At 39.5% G+C, this 17,408-nt stretch overlaps 2 protein-coding genes across 2 annotated transcripts; one reads left to right on the top strand and one right to left on the bottom strand.

Annotated features, from left to right (window-relative positions):
* The first annotated feature begins 356 nt into the window (after nucleotides 1–356).
* LOC133711197 (uncharacterized) lies at nucleotides 357–3,808 on the top strand. Its single transcript, XM_062137352.1, has 5 exons — nucleotides 357–416; nucleotides 526–663; nucleotides 765–1,172; nucleotides 1,276–2,103; nucleotides 2,196–3,808. Exons 1-4 carry the CDS (start codon nucleotides 357–359, stop codon nucleotides 2,053–2,055), a joined length of 1,386 nt encoding a protein of 461 aa, XP_061993336.1. The 3' UTR covers nucleotides 2,056–2,103; nucleotides 2,196–3,808.
* Nucleotides 3,809–4,044: 236 nt separating this feature from the next.
* LOC133710058 (glucose-6-phosphate 1-dehydrogenase 2, chloroplastic) lies at nucleotides 4,045–7,377 on the bottom strand. The gene is made up of 9 exons (XM_062136034.1): nucleotides 6,929–7,377; nucleotides 6,462–6,694; nucleotides 6,278–6,372; nucleotides 6,004–6,118; nucleotides 5,582–5,787; nucleotides 5,228–5,498; nucleotides 4,919–5,148; nucleotides 4,613–4,813; nucleotides 4,045–4,455 (listed from the first exon to the last, which is right to left on the bottom strand). The coding sequence occupies exons 1-9, from the start codon at nucleotides 7,113–7,115 to the stop codon at nucleotides 4,206–4,208; spliced, it is 1,788 nt and encodes a 595-aa protein (XP_061992018.1). The 5' UTR covers nucleotides 7,116–7,377; the 3' UTR covers nucleotides 4,045–4,205.
* Between the last annotated feature and the right edge of the window lie 10,031 nt (nucleotides 7,378–17,408).

The raw sequence follows: 17,408 nt of genomic DNA, 5'->3' as shown, positions 1-17,408 counted from the left end.
ATGTGAGACTCTGGTGTCCCCACTACCTACAAATCTTAGAAAGGATGAGAGTTTCCTGGGATTTGTTGTGTGCGCGGTTTTTTCAGTTGAGCCGTCTCGAGCTGACGTCCTCAAATATTTGTATTCAGGACTTGATTGCAATTTTCATTTGAGCCCTGAAATACCGTGTAGCTTAGAGGTTGGCAGCTTGCCTGGGACCAGTCCCAAGAACAAATTCATGTGGTTATATCTTAGACGGTTTGTCTGGCTGCAGTACATACCGGGTCATTATTTTAAGGATCACTTGAATGGAGTAATGAACTCCCTGAGTTAGGGGTTTCATTTACGAGTGATTCCCCAGCCTTGGCTGTAAAGCAATGCGGATTCCGTATCCTATACGACCAAGAGGTGCAAGAATACTGGAAAGCAACAGTGCAGTGCTTCACTTCCTTTTTTGATGACAATGAGGATCATATTCGCTAATTCATTGAAGATGAGAGACATTCTTTTAGCATTACAAGATCTTTTGGGGGTTCTCGACAACAGGACTTTGATCGCTCTTTTGAAAACCATCTCCGAAGCAACATGCTTAAACAAATAGTCACAAGCTTTTTGAAGGGTTTTCAACAACAGGACTTTGCTGATCCCTCCGCGAACATACTATTGTATAAGAATCAGCTCCAGGTAAAAAAATAATAATAATAATAATAATAATAATTAGTCTTTGCTCTCTCTCTCTCTCTCTCTTTTTCTGGGACACCATGTTTGATGTCTCCTTTTTTCAGGACTTTGACCGTTGCTCAATCTATAATTCTTGTTTCCCCCCAAACGAGATTGTAGAATGGTTCGAGCTTCAAAGCAATGGACCCTCAATAACAAAATTAACAATCCTGCTGCCACCAGATCTATATAGAGATGCTAATTGGATAGGATTGGCATTCTGTGCATCCTTTGCAGCTCTGAAGAATTCAAGTGCCAACTTTGCCAATAATGTGGATCCAGGACTTCCTCACCACCTTACATGTCACTTGGAAAAGGATGATGGAGGTAGTCTGGAATCTCTCCATGACTATTGCACCACCAATGAAGAATTTCAATGGATGCATCTAGGAGGATTTATGTGGCTCTCCTATATACCGCGAACATGGTTTTCGGATCAGCTGAATGATTGTGGTTGCCTGGAGGCTTCAATTGTAAGTGGTCATGGAGCATTTAGTGTGGATAAGTGTGGGTTCCGGCTTGTATATCAGCAAGATGAAGAAGAGCTTAAGCAGACCTTAATGCGCGCTTTGCAAGACCGCTTTGTTGGATCTTTATGAGGAGAAGCAAGACCATGAGGCAGATGGAACTAGCAGAACATTGGCCGATAATCATGATGGAGAAACCAGTAATGCAAATGGTATCAGGGATCGGGACTTTGACTGTGCCTTGACGTACAATTCTTGTTTCTCTCCAAGTGATATTGTAGAGTGGTTCGGGCATCATAGCAATGGCCCTTCAGTAAAAATCCCGCTACCATCAAATCTATACAAGGAGAATACTAATTGGGTAGGACTGGCTCTGTGCGCATACTTTTCAGTTCTTGACCCTTCGAATGCCAGCCTTGATCATTTGGATTCTGAAAAACTTGATCACCACCTTACATGTTATTTGGAAACTGATAGCTGTAGTACGGACTTTTTCCATTGCTACATCACCAAAAACAAAGAATTCAAATGGTTGCATCTAGGAGGATTCTTATGGGTATCCTACATACCACGAAGGTTATTGAGTTTGGATCATCAGTCAAATGAGTGCATTAACCTGGAGGCTTCTATTGGAAGTGATCGTCAAGGCTTGGGGGTGCTCAAGTGTGGGCTTCGTCTTCTATATCAACATGATGTGGAAGAGTTCAAGAAAACCATTATGCACTGCAAGACCTCCTTGTCTGAACATTACAATGGAGAAAATAAGCCTGACGTTTGGGGTGAGACCGAATCATCTAGTACTAGCAGCAAGTGTGTCATTGGGGGACCTCACAGTGGTAAATTAGAAAGACCCCAAATTGATAAGGGTAAAGGAGTGCAGGGTAAATGAGTGCTGGTGTCTGGTTGGTAAATGTACTGCTGGGATATAAGTTACTAGGTGATTGTCTTGCTCAGACCTTGTTTACCTTCCTACTACTTTTGCTGATCAGTTTTCCCACTGATTTAGTGTTTAAATGTTTATTTTTCAAGGTTCCAATGTTGTGGACTTGCTGAAACGTGGAAAGAAATTTTGCTACTGCCAGAAGCATAGTAAACGAGCACCAGGCAGGGTCATGTTGCAGATGATTTTCTCGTAAAAGTGTGCATTTGATCAGTTTGAGGACTATGTTGCTTGAAAAATTAAAAATTTCACTGGTTTGTTCATGTACTTGGTGAGAAATCTGTTAGCTTATATCAAACTGCAGATAGTGACTCACTGTGAATCAAATTGAATTTGAATTATCCAATTGAGTGCAATGATTTTTCTTCCAGAATCATTCTGTAAATCATGATTTGTTTTAATCATTTCTCTTGGTCACTTGTGTACATGTACTGATGAGTGGCTTTACAAGAATGAGTGAAATACATTCGGTGCTAACTGTGGGAAAGAAACACCGAGTTACTCTCTTATTCAACCTGCCTTGGCCCTGCCACATAACTACAAGGATCGAAGGGATTATGGCAGACCATGTTCACCAAAAAATGACCCGAGAATTTATCTTTTGCTCTTTCAGATTGTTCCTTTTAATCGTAATCAGTGGTTTTCTTGTATCTCGTTTCTTTTCCGAACCACATACGCCACGATTCTTCTTTTTCGGGAGTAATTAAGCAAGGCAGGTACAGCATAAGGACTCGGGCTCTCTCTAATGTGACCTCCTTGCCACTTCGCTTCTTATTAACTTCCTCACTCTGTTTGCTTTGCAACCCTACTTCTTTGACTTTTTAACCATTTTGTTCATGCTAAAGAAAACGTTTCAGTATTAGTTTGGTGAGCAATCTAACCTATGGTTAATTTTTCTGCTCACAAAGTCACAATCGTCAACAACCTGAGATCAAAAGATTAAAAAGCAATTTGAGTATGAAGTGTAGTTGCTAGGAGCCGGTTATCTCTTTTTTACTTCTTTAACTGTACTAGTGGAATAATGAATTATTATTAATTTTTCTCATTCTCATTAGGCCAAGTATGTTCGCGTAATGAGGAGTGTTTACGATTAGTTAGAAGAGTGAAAATCATTTTCATTCCAGTTTTTCTATTAAGACTTCCAAATCTGCTCACTTAACCTCATTTTCTTTTAAATTTTATTACATTTCTTATTTTTCTCTAATAATGAAAATAATATGCAATATTTTTCTTATTCATTTCAACTTTCAATTCCCAGATTTTCATCACTTTTGTTTTTGGTGAAAGCTTTTGAATATGCATCAAAAATAGGGGAAACTTACATTCAAACTTGCTCGCCATGTTTTTTTTTTTTTTTTTTTAAGAAACTGGCTATATTTATACCACAACAAAATTATGCAGTCAGATGCATAATCGTAGCTGGACTCAAACTTCGCGAATCAAAATGATAGTATATGCAATAAATTGGCTGAATAAGAAGCCAACAATTAAAAAAATAATCTAAGCTCTCCACTTTAATTGTGCGTACTTGTCCAAAAGAAATTGCTATTGAAAAGTAGAAAGAGAGAAAAAAACCTAACCATCCTTGGTTGTACATGCTCGTCTAAAAAGAAAAGTAGAGTGGTTAGTTACAAATTCTAAATTGTGAAAAAAATATAAAAAACTAATTAGATAGTTTGTGTTTCACAATTTTTTGGTTGGCCAATTGGTCTACGTTTATCAGATTAATCAACGTTGTGAGGAAATTTTGGATGTAGAGTAATTGAGAGTTTTTTACATGCAAATTACATGAGGAAAGTCAATTTAGGAACATGAGAGATGTTTGAAGAGTATATCGGAGGTCTAAAATAGAGGATCCAATAAAGAACTCTTTTCATTCACATTGGGGGAAAAAAACGTGAACACCTAACAATGAAAATAGAAACACTTGCACCCATCTAATTTAACCTTGTATATAAATAGATGTTAAAAAAGAGCAGAATCAACGAAAAGTGGGAGGATAATCCTACCTCTGACTGCTAGTCGATTTACTAGCACCAAATTCTATGTACCATGGACAAAGTTAACCAAGTGAAAATTTCAAACAATTCGATTCAAAGTCATTGATCCAGACCAACATCACCCCACCGGACTTTGTATCTTGCTGCAAGATAGTGTGCCCCAACAGGACCCCTACTTCCGTAAGGATAGTACTCTGGAATAATCTTTTTCTCTTCTATCTCTTTCAACAAAGGTGTGAAGAGTGCCCAAGCTGCATCTAGTTCATCGCTCCGGATGAACAGTCTCCTTTCCCCTTCAATAGCATCCAGCAGAAGTCTCTCGTACGCATCTGGAATCTCAGTTGAATATCTACAAAATATGGCAACCAATATCTTTAAGCATTTTATTGTTCATCCCAAGTCAAAAACAAAGGAAAAGTCATTAAGAATGACAAAAGCACTCCTTGCAATATTCAGTGAACGATTTTCATACTCTCAAAGCTCCAGAAAACCTATTTTTAAAGTACCTGGCTGCATAATGAAGATTCAAATTACTCCTGTCCAACCGCATTCCCAAACCAGGGACTTTGTTGTTGATCTTCAGAAAGATAGCTTCATCAGGCTGTACTCGGATTACAAGTTCATTTGTAGCACGATCAAGATCTGTTCCAATGTTTCGATTATACAAATTTCCAGGAACATGCCGAAACTGTACCCTTATCTCAGCCCTGGCAAAAGAAGAAAAAATTATTTTATATATGTATATATAGATCAATCTGTGCAAACCAAAGCGCAAAAAACAAGAACCAGGATCTCAACCTAATTGAACAGACCTCTTATTATGTAATGCTTTCCCAGCTTTCATTAGGAAAGGCACCCCATCCCATCTTGCATTGTCTATGAAGAGTGCAGCTGCTGCAAATGTTGGAGTCAAACTGTCTTTGGGTACAGTTTTGTCATCAGTGTAGGCCGGGTAAGTAATACCTCCTCTGACATGGCTCTTGTATTGCCCGGTTACCACATTTTCAAGTTGCAATGGCCTCATGGAACGCAAAACTTTGACCTGGCATGGAGCAAGCAATTCAAAAATAGGAAAAAAGAGGAAAGTCATATTATACATAGCATTAAACCAGCCTCATTACCTTTTCATTTCTAATATCTTCTGCATCCAAACTGACAGGGGTTTCCATTGCAAAGAGTGCCAGTATCTGAAGCAAGTGATTCTGCATTATGTCTCTTATTATCCCATAATTATCAAAGTACCCTCCACGCCCTTCAGTGCCAAAATCTTCAGAGAATATTAACTGCACATTCCTTATGTACTGCCTTGACCACAAGGGTTCAAAAATAAGATTGGAAAAGCGAAGAACTGAAAGGTTTTCGACTAGCTCCTTGCCCAGATAGTGGTCTATCCTGTTAATTGAAGAAAAAAAAAATTAGATTATGACCCGCACTAATTGCATGATCAAAACCAACCTGGTTTGGTAAAAATTTACCTGAATATCTGATCCTCTTCTAGGTACTGCTTGAGGGCTTTGGTCAAAGCAGCAGATGATTCTGAATCTCGGCCAAATGGTTTCTCAACAATAACTCTAGTCCAGCCATTACCAGATGAAGCAGACAAGCTTGCACAGCGAACCGCATCTATGAATATGTTTGGAGGAATAGATAGATAGAACAGGCGGTTAGGAATTCTTCCAGCCTACACATGCAGTTCACTATCAGTCTAAACAGAGTACAGTTAAGATGTGGAGAAATTTACTTGAATGCCATTGAAATGAGAAATAACAAAATGTAATCATGAGCAAGTCTGATCCCAATTAATGAATGTCCATGCGAAGTATAACAGCCTAGCCAACATTCTATCACTAAGCTCATCATAATGGTCAACCACTAAGCTCAGACACAAGGAAATTACCTCATGTTCCTTTAGTTTCTTGTCCAGCTGTGCAAAGTGATCCTGTGAATCATACTGACCAGAGTGGTAGAAACATCTTTCGAGAAATTGGTCCATCTTTTCGCCACAGTTCTCCCTGAAGTTCCCAAAAACAATTTGTCATGTACCAACTAACTTAAACACATTCCATAACCAACAAGACAAAAAACAGTAAAAGAATTGTAAGAACTTCCACACCGTACATAAGAAGCAAAGCAACCCCATTCCACAAAAGCAAGAATGAAGCAGTGCTCACCTCTGGTCAATTCTGCAAGTAAGTGTCTTGCTAACCATGGTTCTAAGCTCCACATCAGTCATCTTACTCCGAGCATAACCACAAATAGTAAAGTGCTGCAACAAAGATCACACATTCATTTTTAACCGATTGATCTAAACCTCCAAATCAATAATAAACAGGAGAAGGAGAAAAATTCACACACTTTAGGGAGGCAGCCCTCATAATAAAGTGCGAAAAGAGCCGGGAATATCTTCTTCTTAGCAAGGTCCCCAGATGCTCCAACCACAGTAATACTCACAGTAGACTCAGATTCTTCGAAACTAAACCCACTTGCGTCTTTACTTTCCTCCACAGACCCGGACGTAGCTGAAAGCAACCCATCTTTCAATTTCTTGAAAGCAGTTTCATTCTCAACAGGCTTCACTGCTGGAGCCACTGCCCACACAACCAATACAAATCCAAATAAGACACACTAAATTCTAAAGCCACAAACTTTCCAAGTCCAAATTCAACAACAGCTTAGTTTTACTAAAATCCCAAATGCTATAACACATCAAAGACTCAAACTTTAAGAAATAAAGACTGAAACTTTACATTCAAGTCAGCACAGACTATACAAACAAGACAAGCCCAGAAAACTAGTGCATTGAAAAGAGTGAATGAGCTAACCATCTTGCATGCTGACAACATTTTGCTGCGAAACGGATTGAGACTGCAGAGAAACCTTGGCGGAGACGAAACGTTTCGGACTCTGAGAAACGGCCACCCTCTGGAGGCTTCTGTGTACGGAAGAATACGAGGCCGATGATGAGGAGGAGTAAGTACGGCAGCAATGGGTGGATGGAAGGGTCGCCATTTCTGGGTTCTGTGTGTTTTCTTGATTGAGAAATTCAGAGGCCAAATTGGAGTGGAGGAGTTTGGTCTTGTTGAGGTTGGCGAATAGGAGGAGATGTTAATAAGGAGGACTTGGGAAACATCGAGGGGTCGACGATGTTGTTGTGGTGAGGCCCTTGAGATCTCCGAAAGGCTGCTTGTTTGTCTCTGCCAGCAATCCTATGTTGTGAAGAGACAGATGCCCATACAAGGACAAGTCGAATTTGATTCCTGATTCTATTTAGGTCGTCTTAATCTCGTCATTAATTTATTTGATCTTGGTATTAAGAAGAGGCCAAACAAGTTGGTAAGCAGATTTGGTTAGCCCAATGTTTCAGAGGTAATGGGCCAAACTTGATTCATTTCTATGGGATTATATATGTTTTTTTTTTTTTTTTTTTTTTAGAGAATAGATAATTTCATTACTTATTCATGGCCAGAAGACACGTTACATCAATTGTTGTCTCATACCAAAAGCATAGAAGTCACCAGACAAATTTACCGATAACCCTCATTGCAAATAAAATGAGCTCACTTATTCGAGCCTAAAAGGACCCAAACCCTCACAACCTAAATCTTCTTATAGTAAATATAGTCGCCTAAAGATCTCAATTAGTGTTGTTTGGACCCAAAATGAACATTTTGGCCTGACAAGGCATGTGTTGGAGAAATTGAGTCAATGTCAGTGGCTCAAGCTATATATTGTCGACAAGCTCGAAATATATATTTAGAGGCTAAATAAAGCCTACTATGGAAGCATGAAAAGTCAACTTTAGCACATTTTCCTACTTCGGCTAGGAGAAACCGAGCTAAACAAGGAAGGAGGGGCGACAGCCTGACCAAATGAACTTGAAATGAGCTGAAACTCTGCAGATCCATTCTAGACAGCCCAAGGATCATTTCTTATGAAGAGTTCCAGAGCTATTTTTGAGTGGAAGGCCTTCAAACAATTAGTCCAATTTTCTACAGAAGCAAAACTGAAAAAACTGGACCTGTAAGAGGTCCAGTAGCATTTCCAGCCCAACCGCATGGAATAAAGCTCTGAAAATTTGTCAGGATGATCTACACTCATAGTGGAACATTTTTTATGAAGAAGTCGAAGGCTCAATCTGAAGTCTTGTTGGAGAAATAATTGAAGGAATAAAGGGGCAGAAACTGATCTAAAACCAGCTCAATATTCACATGTTCATGTTTCCTACCCACATGAAGAAAGCTAGATGCTTTTCTTCTTTTCCTTGGATATATTTTTCAAGACAATCTCTTTAATAGATCATCATCACTTCCATGTTTCTACACCTTCATGCTTTGCTTTCATTTCATCATTTCTCTATCTTTTCCATATTTTACAAATCACTTTCATAATCCACTTTCATTATTTTTCTTCCACTCATCATTTCACTCTTCTTTTTCTTCCCTATATAAACACCTTCTCCTCTCATTCTAAAACATACACATTCACAACACAACATCAAAACATCTCTAAGATGATCTAAGTTCTCTATAGAGCAACTCCTCTCCTTCTCTTTCTCTTACCGGTGATCACACTCCTAGTCCTAGTCTTCTCAAAAGCCGACTTTCAGTGCCACCAAACCCTCTGTCAACGTGCTTCGGTCCTAGTCTCCTCGGGAGCCGACGGTAGTGCCGCGACCACAACGGTTACAGAACCAGCCAAGCAAGGGTAACGCCCTAGCAACCCAGCCAAGCTAAAGTCACGCTTTAGCAAGATCTCAACATTTCTCGGTGATGTCGCTCTGCTCGATCTACAATATTGAGTATCGATTGTGTTAACAAGAAGAAACTTCAGCAAAGTCCTCACCACGAGGCAGAAAGAATCCCACGACGAGGTTGGTGCTCTCCTCGTCTACAATCGCTTGATAGAAGTCAGGTCAAGGGACACCCCCGACGACCGCACCCGAACGGTGCTGGCACGCCCGCACAAGAAAAGAGACTGTTGACCAGCTGCAACAAAATTGGAGCCAAACATTTTGGCACGCCCAGTGGGACAAGGTTAGATTTTTTTTTTTTTTTTCTTTTCTTGAAGACATTCAACCACCGGGCTTCAAAACAAATATTTTGGCACGCCCAGTGGGACTACACCAGAGTCTTTTTATGTTCACCATCATTGGGATGCCAGAGGAAATTCTTTACCAAAAGAAATTCATGAAGTCATGGCGACGATAGAAGGCTATGTGCCCATTCCCATTCCAGAGAATGCGAGCATAGAAGAGCGGCTTGATATCCTTCAAAAGAATTCTACCGCATACCATGAGAATCTGAGTAAAGCTCTCGCGGAGGACCGTCGACGGCTCGATGAGTTCACGATTCCAGAACCTGCTCGCGAAGAGGTCATTTCTGAGACTAACTTGCCTATAGGTGGCAATCAACCTAAGGGTCTCACTGGTGAGTCACAGCCTTACACAGAGGCTGTGCATGGAAAAGGTCATCAACAAGATTGTTCTTCTGACAATACAATTGTCTCTGAACAAATATCTGATTTCTCCACTGATCAAGCCAAATATGTGGCTACTGATCAGATGCATGGGGGGCAAGATATGGCCCATGATCATCCCTTTGATCAAAAGAAGCAAGTTCATGATCATTTTAATTGTGACTCTGCTACTGGACGTCATGGGGAAGGTGATCAAAATCAGGACCAACTTAATTATCAATTAAGTTGTGGCCTACAGAAGCCAATCTGTGGCTTTATTAATCAATTCAACTTGAAGTTCTTCATATATTCTTCAAGGCCAAGCGGTGGCTTTGATATATGTGGAGGGCACATCTATAACCCACGTTGCATGAATGGCCAGAACAATTATTCTAGTGGCCAAGTTGTCCTTCGCAACTGTAAATTTGAGTATCATCAATACAAGTTAACTATTGTTTATAATTATCCAACAAGTGAAGCTCTTGATGTGGAGAATTCAGACCAGCAAGTGGTCGTCTATAATGGCCAATCTGTGGCTAATCTTGAAGACACCATGTTCTATGACATGGTAGTTGGCGACAAAGCCGATCTTGAAACATCTTCATCTCCTCAATTGCAATTGAAGATCATGCCTCGTCAACCAACAAAGATACTTGGGGGGCAAGAATACCCCTCTCACGAGCCAAATTCCTCCAAATTCTTCAACGAGAAGTATCTTTGTTCTTTTCCTACAAGCTCTCACAGGAGGAATTTTTACCCTACAAATTTTGATACACCTGAGCTTGGAGTGAAGCATAGATGGCCTCCCCCGTGGCCTTCTGGAGGTTAGCCAAATATAGTGCTGCTAAATTCTTTCTTTGTTTTTAAATTTCCTGTCAATTTTCAGTTTTCATTTTTATTTTCGTCATTTGTGAATCATAACGGAATAGGTGAAGTCTCTTTTGTTACTATTGGCCTAAACTCCTTATTGGTGCCTAGTTCAGGTCCCTTAAGGTTAAGGGAGGCTTTTATTAACACTTGTTGAACTGTCTTCACACTTATGACCTTTCTCATCTTAGTAAGTATAGCCTATGTGAAATGGTGTCTAGAAAGGGGACAACGTTCATGACAGGTTCTTGAATCCAGAAGTGCGTGCAAATGGGCCTAAACCACTATGTGGGTGTAGCTCATGCCAAAATGGATTCTGCCTCTCTTGTTCGCCCTCCCCCACCTGGCCATTTCAGTAAGGTTGCCCAAAGGATTTGAAAGAAAATTTGTGTCTAGACGACTATACTTGGGCCGCATGTCTAAACCTTGATTCACAATGTCTTATTAAAATTAAAAAAAAAATACAAAAAGAGTTTCAAATTTGTGCGTCGCGGAGGATGCAAAAAATTGTGTTCTTGCCTAATAGTGGCTGGAACTTGCTAATATACTGAAGAGGCCATTGGTATTGGTCTGGGCACATATACAAGAGGCATTTAATATGCCTAGTATGGTATTAGCAGTGGAGGAGGTCAAATCAATATTTTTGCCAATAATTGTGGCGAAAGCTGGTTTGCGAATTGTTGGCAGCGAAGTGGTTTTAATTACATGGCCTCGCAAAGGATGGTTCGCGAAGGAAGACTGGCGATTAATATATGTATGCTCACTATGTATAATTAAGAGGGAGAGAGGCTACTGTTCAAGTAATTTTAGTCAAGCCAATACAAGTGGCTTTGGAGCAACGACATTATAAGAGCAGTGCTGATTCAAGACCTCTTCAGTCAAGACGAAGACCCTTTGACTTCGAGGTCTGGGGGGCAATGTTTGGACCCAAAATGAACATTTTGGCCTGACAAGGCATGTGTTGGAGAAATTGAGCCAATGTCAGTGGCTCAAGCTATATATTGTCGACAAGCTCGAAATATATATTTAGAGGCTAAATAAAGCCTACTATGGAAGCATGAAAAGTCAACTTTAGCACATTTTCCTACTTCGGCTAGGAGAAACCGAGCTAAACAAGGAAGGAGGGGCGACAGCCTGACCAAATGAACTTGAAATGAGCTGAAACTCTGCAGATCCATTCTAGAAAGCCCAAGGATCATTTCTTATGAAGAGTTCCAGAGCTATTTTTGAGTGGAAGGCCTTCAAACAATTAGTCCAATTTTCTACAGAAGCAAAACTGAAAAAACTGGACCTGTAAGAGGTCCAGCAGCATTTCCAGCCCAACCTCATGGAATAAAGCTCTGAAAATTTGTCAGGATGATCTACACTCATAGTGGAACATTTTTTATGAAGAAGTCGAAGGCTCAATCTGAAGTCTTGTTGGAGAAATAATTGAAGGAATAAAGGGGCAGAAACTGATCTAAAACCAGCTCAATATTCACATGTTCATGTTTCCTACCCACATGAAGAAAGCTAGATGCTTTTCTTCTTTTCCTTGGATATATTTTTCAAGACAATCTCTTTAATAGATCATCATCACTTCCATGTTTCTACACCTTCATGCTTTGCTTTCATTTCATCATTTCTCTATCTTTTCCATATTTTACAAATCACTTTCATAATCCACTTTCATTATTTTTCTTCCACTCATCATTTCACTCTTCTTTTTCTTCCCTATATAAACACCTTCTCCTCTCATTCTAAAACATACACATTCACAACACAACATCAAAACATCTCTAAGATGATCTAAGTTCTCTCTAGAGCAACCTCTCTAAGAGCAACTCCTCTCCTTCTCTTTCTCTTACCGGTGATCACACTCCTAGTCCTAGTCTTCTCAAAAGCCGACTTTCAGTGCCACCAAACCCTCTGTCAACGTGCTTCGGTCCTAGTCTCCTCGGGAGCCGACGGTAGTGCCGCGACCACAACGGTTACAGAACCAGCCAAGAAAGGGTAACGCCCTAGCAACCCAGCCAAGCTAAAGTCACGCTTTATCAAGATCTCAACATTTCCCGGTGATGTCGCTCTGCTCGATCTACAATATTGAGTATCGATTGTGTTAACAAGAAGAAACTTCAGCAAAGTCCTCACCACGAGGCAGAAAGAATCCCACGACGAGGTTGGTGCTCTCCTCGTCTACAATCGCTTGATAGAAGTCAGGTCAAGGGACACCCCCGACGACCGCACCCGAACGGTGCTGGCACGCCCGCACAAGAAAAGAGACTGTTGACCAGCTGCAACAAAATTGGAGCCAAACAGGTGTACAACTAGATAAACTAAAAATTAAGCCGACAAACCAAAATCCAATTGCAGGCAAAAAAACTGAACTAGATCGGGACAAAGCCCACTAGATCTACCAGAAAAGGCCTAGAGAAAAAAACTAGAAAATAAACTTTGCTAGACCAATCAGCAGCTCAATTATGGTCCAAAGGAACCTAGCCCAAGGTCGAAGCCCAAAAAGGCCAACCCGACTCAAACCCATCTCCACCTCGTGCAACATGTATGCCCGAGCAACGGCCACGACCCCCTTCGCCGCCCTTCCAAGAAACACCACCTCCATCGTCGCTGCCATCGAAGCAAACGAAACTGACTAGATTCCTATCATGCCCGAGCCAATCGGGTATGGGATACCCAACACAACCCACCAACTACTGGATGCCAACGATGCCTCCCTAACCTCCAACCATCGTCCCCAAAATTTTTCCGCGACCATCTATGCCGCCAACGAGGATCGAAGAGGGATGAATGTCAGCCAACCAATGTTAGTTTCTTCCCCGTCTAAAAACCCAAGAACCACCGCTAAACTTTGTAGACCATCACTTGTCCAGCAGTGACGTTGGGTCACCGCTAGACGAGCACTCTTGAAACACTAGAGAAGAGGACAAGGGTAGAAGCTGCTACGGCTAGAGAGAGAAGTAGGCTTTTTAATATTTATCTCTTGATATATGTCAACTTAAGTGATGATTATGGGACTATATCTGTTGTAAACAAGAAAATTCGAAGTATGGCATTGGTAATCTCAAGGGAAGAAGGGAATTAGGATTGAAATTGGAATGAAATTATTCCATTAATATGACTTTTACTTCTTATGATGGATCGGAGCCAAAATCCCAAGGTCTTATTTGGTCCGTGGAAAATAAATTTGTTTCTTAGTCTTTTCCATGAACATGGAAAAATAAATTTGCCACTAATTTCCCTACCAATGTCTAGGAACGCCGTGAAAGTAACCGGAAAATGCATTTTACTTTCCTTTCCGATGTTTGGTTTGTGCATAAATAGGAAAGTAAGTAACATTAATTTCCAATAATATCTTTATTATCACAACATGAACAATTCAATATTCATTCGATAAAGTTGGTAATAGCTAAAAGTAGTCTTTAGAGTAGGCAATTAATGTGCAACTAATGCAAGAAAATGAAACCCCATGGGCCGGGGGGGGGGGGGGGGGGGGCGGGCAGCCAGGACGGTAGGTTTAGGGGGCCGAGATTTAAAGTACGAAAAAAGTGTAACCATTTCAAATCGATTGACAGCATTATGTATCAATTGAAACCGAACTTCTTGTTTATGCATAATTTTGAACTCTAAACTTGTCTATCTGTTGTAAAATTTCATTTAAGATTATGTATAGGCGCATGACTAAAAATAAATGTATGTAGAACTAATAGTTAATAAAGCAAATAAAATTCACAAAAGCTAGAATTGATTAAATTTTGATGATGAATATGGCAGTCGAGAGAAGAGAATTGTATAATTCAAAATCAAACTAATTGTACGTTGTGACGTGTCATGATAATATTATTGGAAAAGGGGGGCCAAACCTTTATAATTATAGAGCTAACCCCTTCAATCCTATTAACAACACAGTAAACTAACATGTTTTCAGAAAGTTTGGGGGGTGTCAAGGCACCCTTTGGCTAATGGGTAGCTCCGCCCCTGCCCATGGGGTGTGGGAGGATCCATTTCCCTCCTACTCTTCCTTCATGCATGAATGTTGTTCCTTTCCTTAGGCATGTCAAATAAAAGAAAGGATAAAGTTTCCCTTCCCAAGCTTCCCATTCTGTGAATCAAACGAGGCTTAAAGGAATGAGATTAAATTATCTACCCTCCTTTTGTAGTCTAATTTATAAAAATAAAAAAAATTTAGAATTCATCTTTTTTTTTTTCAACATAAGTCTGCGTAAATTTAGTTTTCTGTTGTTTGAGAATGTCTTTATTAGTGACTCAGGGGTGCATCCATGCATTAAATTTTAGTGCCTTGCAAATTATATTACTAATTTAAATTTAACTTAAATAATAAGGGATAAATAGATTAATGGTTGAACACTAACAAAATACTTTAGATTATTCTTTTTTTGTTGGAACAGACTTTATTTATTCATAGAGGAATTAAACCTCAGTAGAGAGTACATAATTCAGCCAAGATAGACTATTTACTATTACATACCCAAACGTGAGAGTTAGGGGACATGAGTGCATATTTAGGCATTTTGCTACCAAAAACGCCGCTTGATTACAATCATGGGGTGAGAATATACACTTAATTACAACAAAATAAGAAAATAGAGATTTAACTCCAGCCAAAAAAGCTCCATCAACGGTCCAACTTTCATATGTAGAATTGAGGAAGTCTATTACCTTCTTGGCGTCCATCTCAAGCACTACATGACAATATCCTCTATTCTTTACTAAATGGAGACCCAAAGATGATATACTTTAAATTATGAAACATAATTAATGATTATTAAAAAATAAGAATGTAATTAATGATTATGTCTCAAGTCTATTGGATATCTGTCAAAGGAAAGCAACATCGAGCATAACCACAAAAATGAGGCTCTGGCTCTCTCCAAACCCTAGCCGCCGGGGCTATGGATCTCTCATCCGGTCTCTATCTTAAGTGGGGATTTGTTCTCCACACTCTTCAATCACTCTCCAACGCGGGCTTCTTCCGACAATCTCTTAGCCTGATCAATGCATCCTATCTCCTTGGTGTGAACTTGAAGATGGTAGAAATCGCCGGACGAATCAGATTGAGTCGGTGATTGGCGTGCGTGGATGTCTGGCTTTCGAATTCGACCACGGAGGGGGCGACTCAAACTCTCTTTCGATCAAATTGTGTAGGCTGACATGATGACTGCGAAGGTGATTTGGAATCGATCTAGATTATTTCTGGATGAAAGGTCTGGTGGTCAAAGGCTTGGCTTGACGAGGATTAAGGCTGAATCAGGAGATAAAGAATTGCGGGCCGGCTTGGCGCTGGGTTTGAAGTGGATTGCTGGCCAAAAATGGCTAGGAGAATCGATGCCAGCTTTGAAAGGGTGTGATAGGGTTTTCCACCGTACTATGACTATGATCAAAGGCTTCCGGTCCCTTGGAGCGGCGGCAGCAGATTGTGCTCCCCGATCTGAGCATAAGGTGGCGAGGTCGATGATGGCAAAGGGCAAAATGGTCGCCGGTGAGAGGATCCCTACTTCTGGTGGGGTGTCCAAATCATTTAGGTGGCCCATTTCATGTGAGTGGCCTAAATCAAACTGGTTTTCGACCCAAGTCCTTTGGTTTTTTCGTATTTGGCACCCCGGAGAATTTTGTTACTTCACTAATGGGCTCAGGTTCTTCATGGTTTCGTCTTTGGAATCGAGGATGATCGACTCAGAACATCATATTTACAGTCTTTCCAAATCTCCTAGCCCAACTGTTAGGGGCAAGGGAAAATTTAAATTTTATTTTTTTTCTTTCTGAACTTCACCTAATTTCTATGTGTTACTTTCATAGTTATTAGGCTCGCTTTTGAATAAGTGAGCACTGGTTGTCTAATGGGTGGTGCTAGCATACCACGTCCTAAACTTGTCCTAGGTATGACAAGGGAAGGTATGTATCCGTGCCATTCTGGCTTGAGATGAATGAAATTGATGATTTTGATAAAATAAAAAAATATAAAAAATTGTATATCTGTCAAAGTCATTTTTTTATTTTTTATTAACAACTCAAATTCTTACTTGGAGAAACATCAAAATGTAATCAATAATTGTTTAACCAAAAATAAAAATGTATTAACGAGTATGGTTTTTACGCCTATTGTATATTTGTCAAATTGTTACTTGGCAGGGGAAATATCAACATATTTGAGGAGTCATAATAGGATTTTGTAAAATTCGAAATTCTATGAACACTAATAAAAACCTAATCTATCATGAAAGAAAATAATGATAATTTTTTCCGGCATTAGAAGGTTTTTTTTTTCAAATTCGGAAAATTAGGAAAGTCTTGGAAAAAAAAATGTGCCGATATTTTCAAGATTGGAATACTATTTTGAAGATCATGCATTACCAACATTAAGTTCATGGCATGGAAAAATTTAAATAAATATTGGGATTGAAAAGTTTTGGCATGTGCGGACGTGACGCGAGATCACCTTTTGAATTTCATGTCCTTTGAAGTTTGAAATTCACTTGTACTATGAGGTTAATATTCGGAGAACATGACTTTAAGAATATAATTAAACTTGTGGAACACTGACATATCAAAAAGAGTTTTTATTTTTTATTTTTTTATTATGTATTTTCTTACTTTCCGACTGTGAAAAATCATAAAGAAAAAATTGATTAGAGATTTTGGTATTGTATCAATTGGAACACAATATAAAGATAGTGAGATTCAGAAATGTGACAATTTGAATAGAAATGAGGATTTGCATAGTTTGGTACGTTGGGAGGTGTCATGGGGACAGCCGTGGAACACATTAGCATACTGAAACATGTTACATCTTGTTAACACTAATTTTTCTTGAAATTCTCTTATATCATAAGCTCACCATTTGCAAAGTTTTATTTTTAGAACATGTTCCAATTTACTAAGCACTGAACCTCAAACAATTTTTTTGAATAAATTTTATTTTTTTCTGACTTTGAAAAATCATTAAAATAAAAAATTATCTTGCGAATC

This window comes from Rosa rugosa, chromosome 5, assembly GCF_958449725.1.
Source record: "Rosa rugosa chromosome 5, drRosRugo1.1, whole genome shotgun sequence".
Classification (NCBI taxonomy): Eukaryota; Viridiplantae; Streptophyta; class Magnoliopsida; order Rosales; family Rosaceae; genus Rosa; species Rosa rugosa.
Note: the sequence above shows the minus strand (reverse complement) of the source record. Positions and strands in the feature narration are given on the sequence as shown.

Bases quoted from the DNA above. Each gene is read 5' to 3' on its own strand.
- LOC133711197 (XM_062137352.1), top strand. From the start codon at position 357: ATGCGGATTCCGTATCCTATACGACCAAGAGGTGCAAGAATACTGGAA. The intron at 664-764 runs GTAAAAAAATAA...TCCTTTTTTCAG, and splicing joins TGTATAAGAATCAGCTCCAG to GACTTTGACCGTTGCTCAAT. The intron at 1,173-1,275 runs GTAAGTGGTCAT...GCGCTTTGCAAG, and splicing joins GTTGCCTGGAGGCTTCAATT to ACCGCTTTGTTGGATCTTTA.
- LOC133710058 (XM_062136034.1), bottom strand. From the start codon at position 7,115: ATGGCGACCCTTCCATCCACCCATTGCTGCCGTACTTACTCCTCCTCA. The intron at 5,788-6,003 runs GTAATTTCCTTG...CTGCATGTGTAG, and splicing joins AGAAACTAAAGGAACATGAG to GCTGGAAGAATTCCTAACCG. The intron at 5,499-5,581 runs GTAAATTTTTAC...TTCAATTAACAG, and splicing joins GAAGAGGATCAGATATTCAG to GATAGACCACTATCTGGGCA.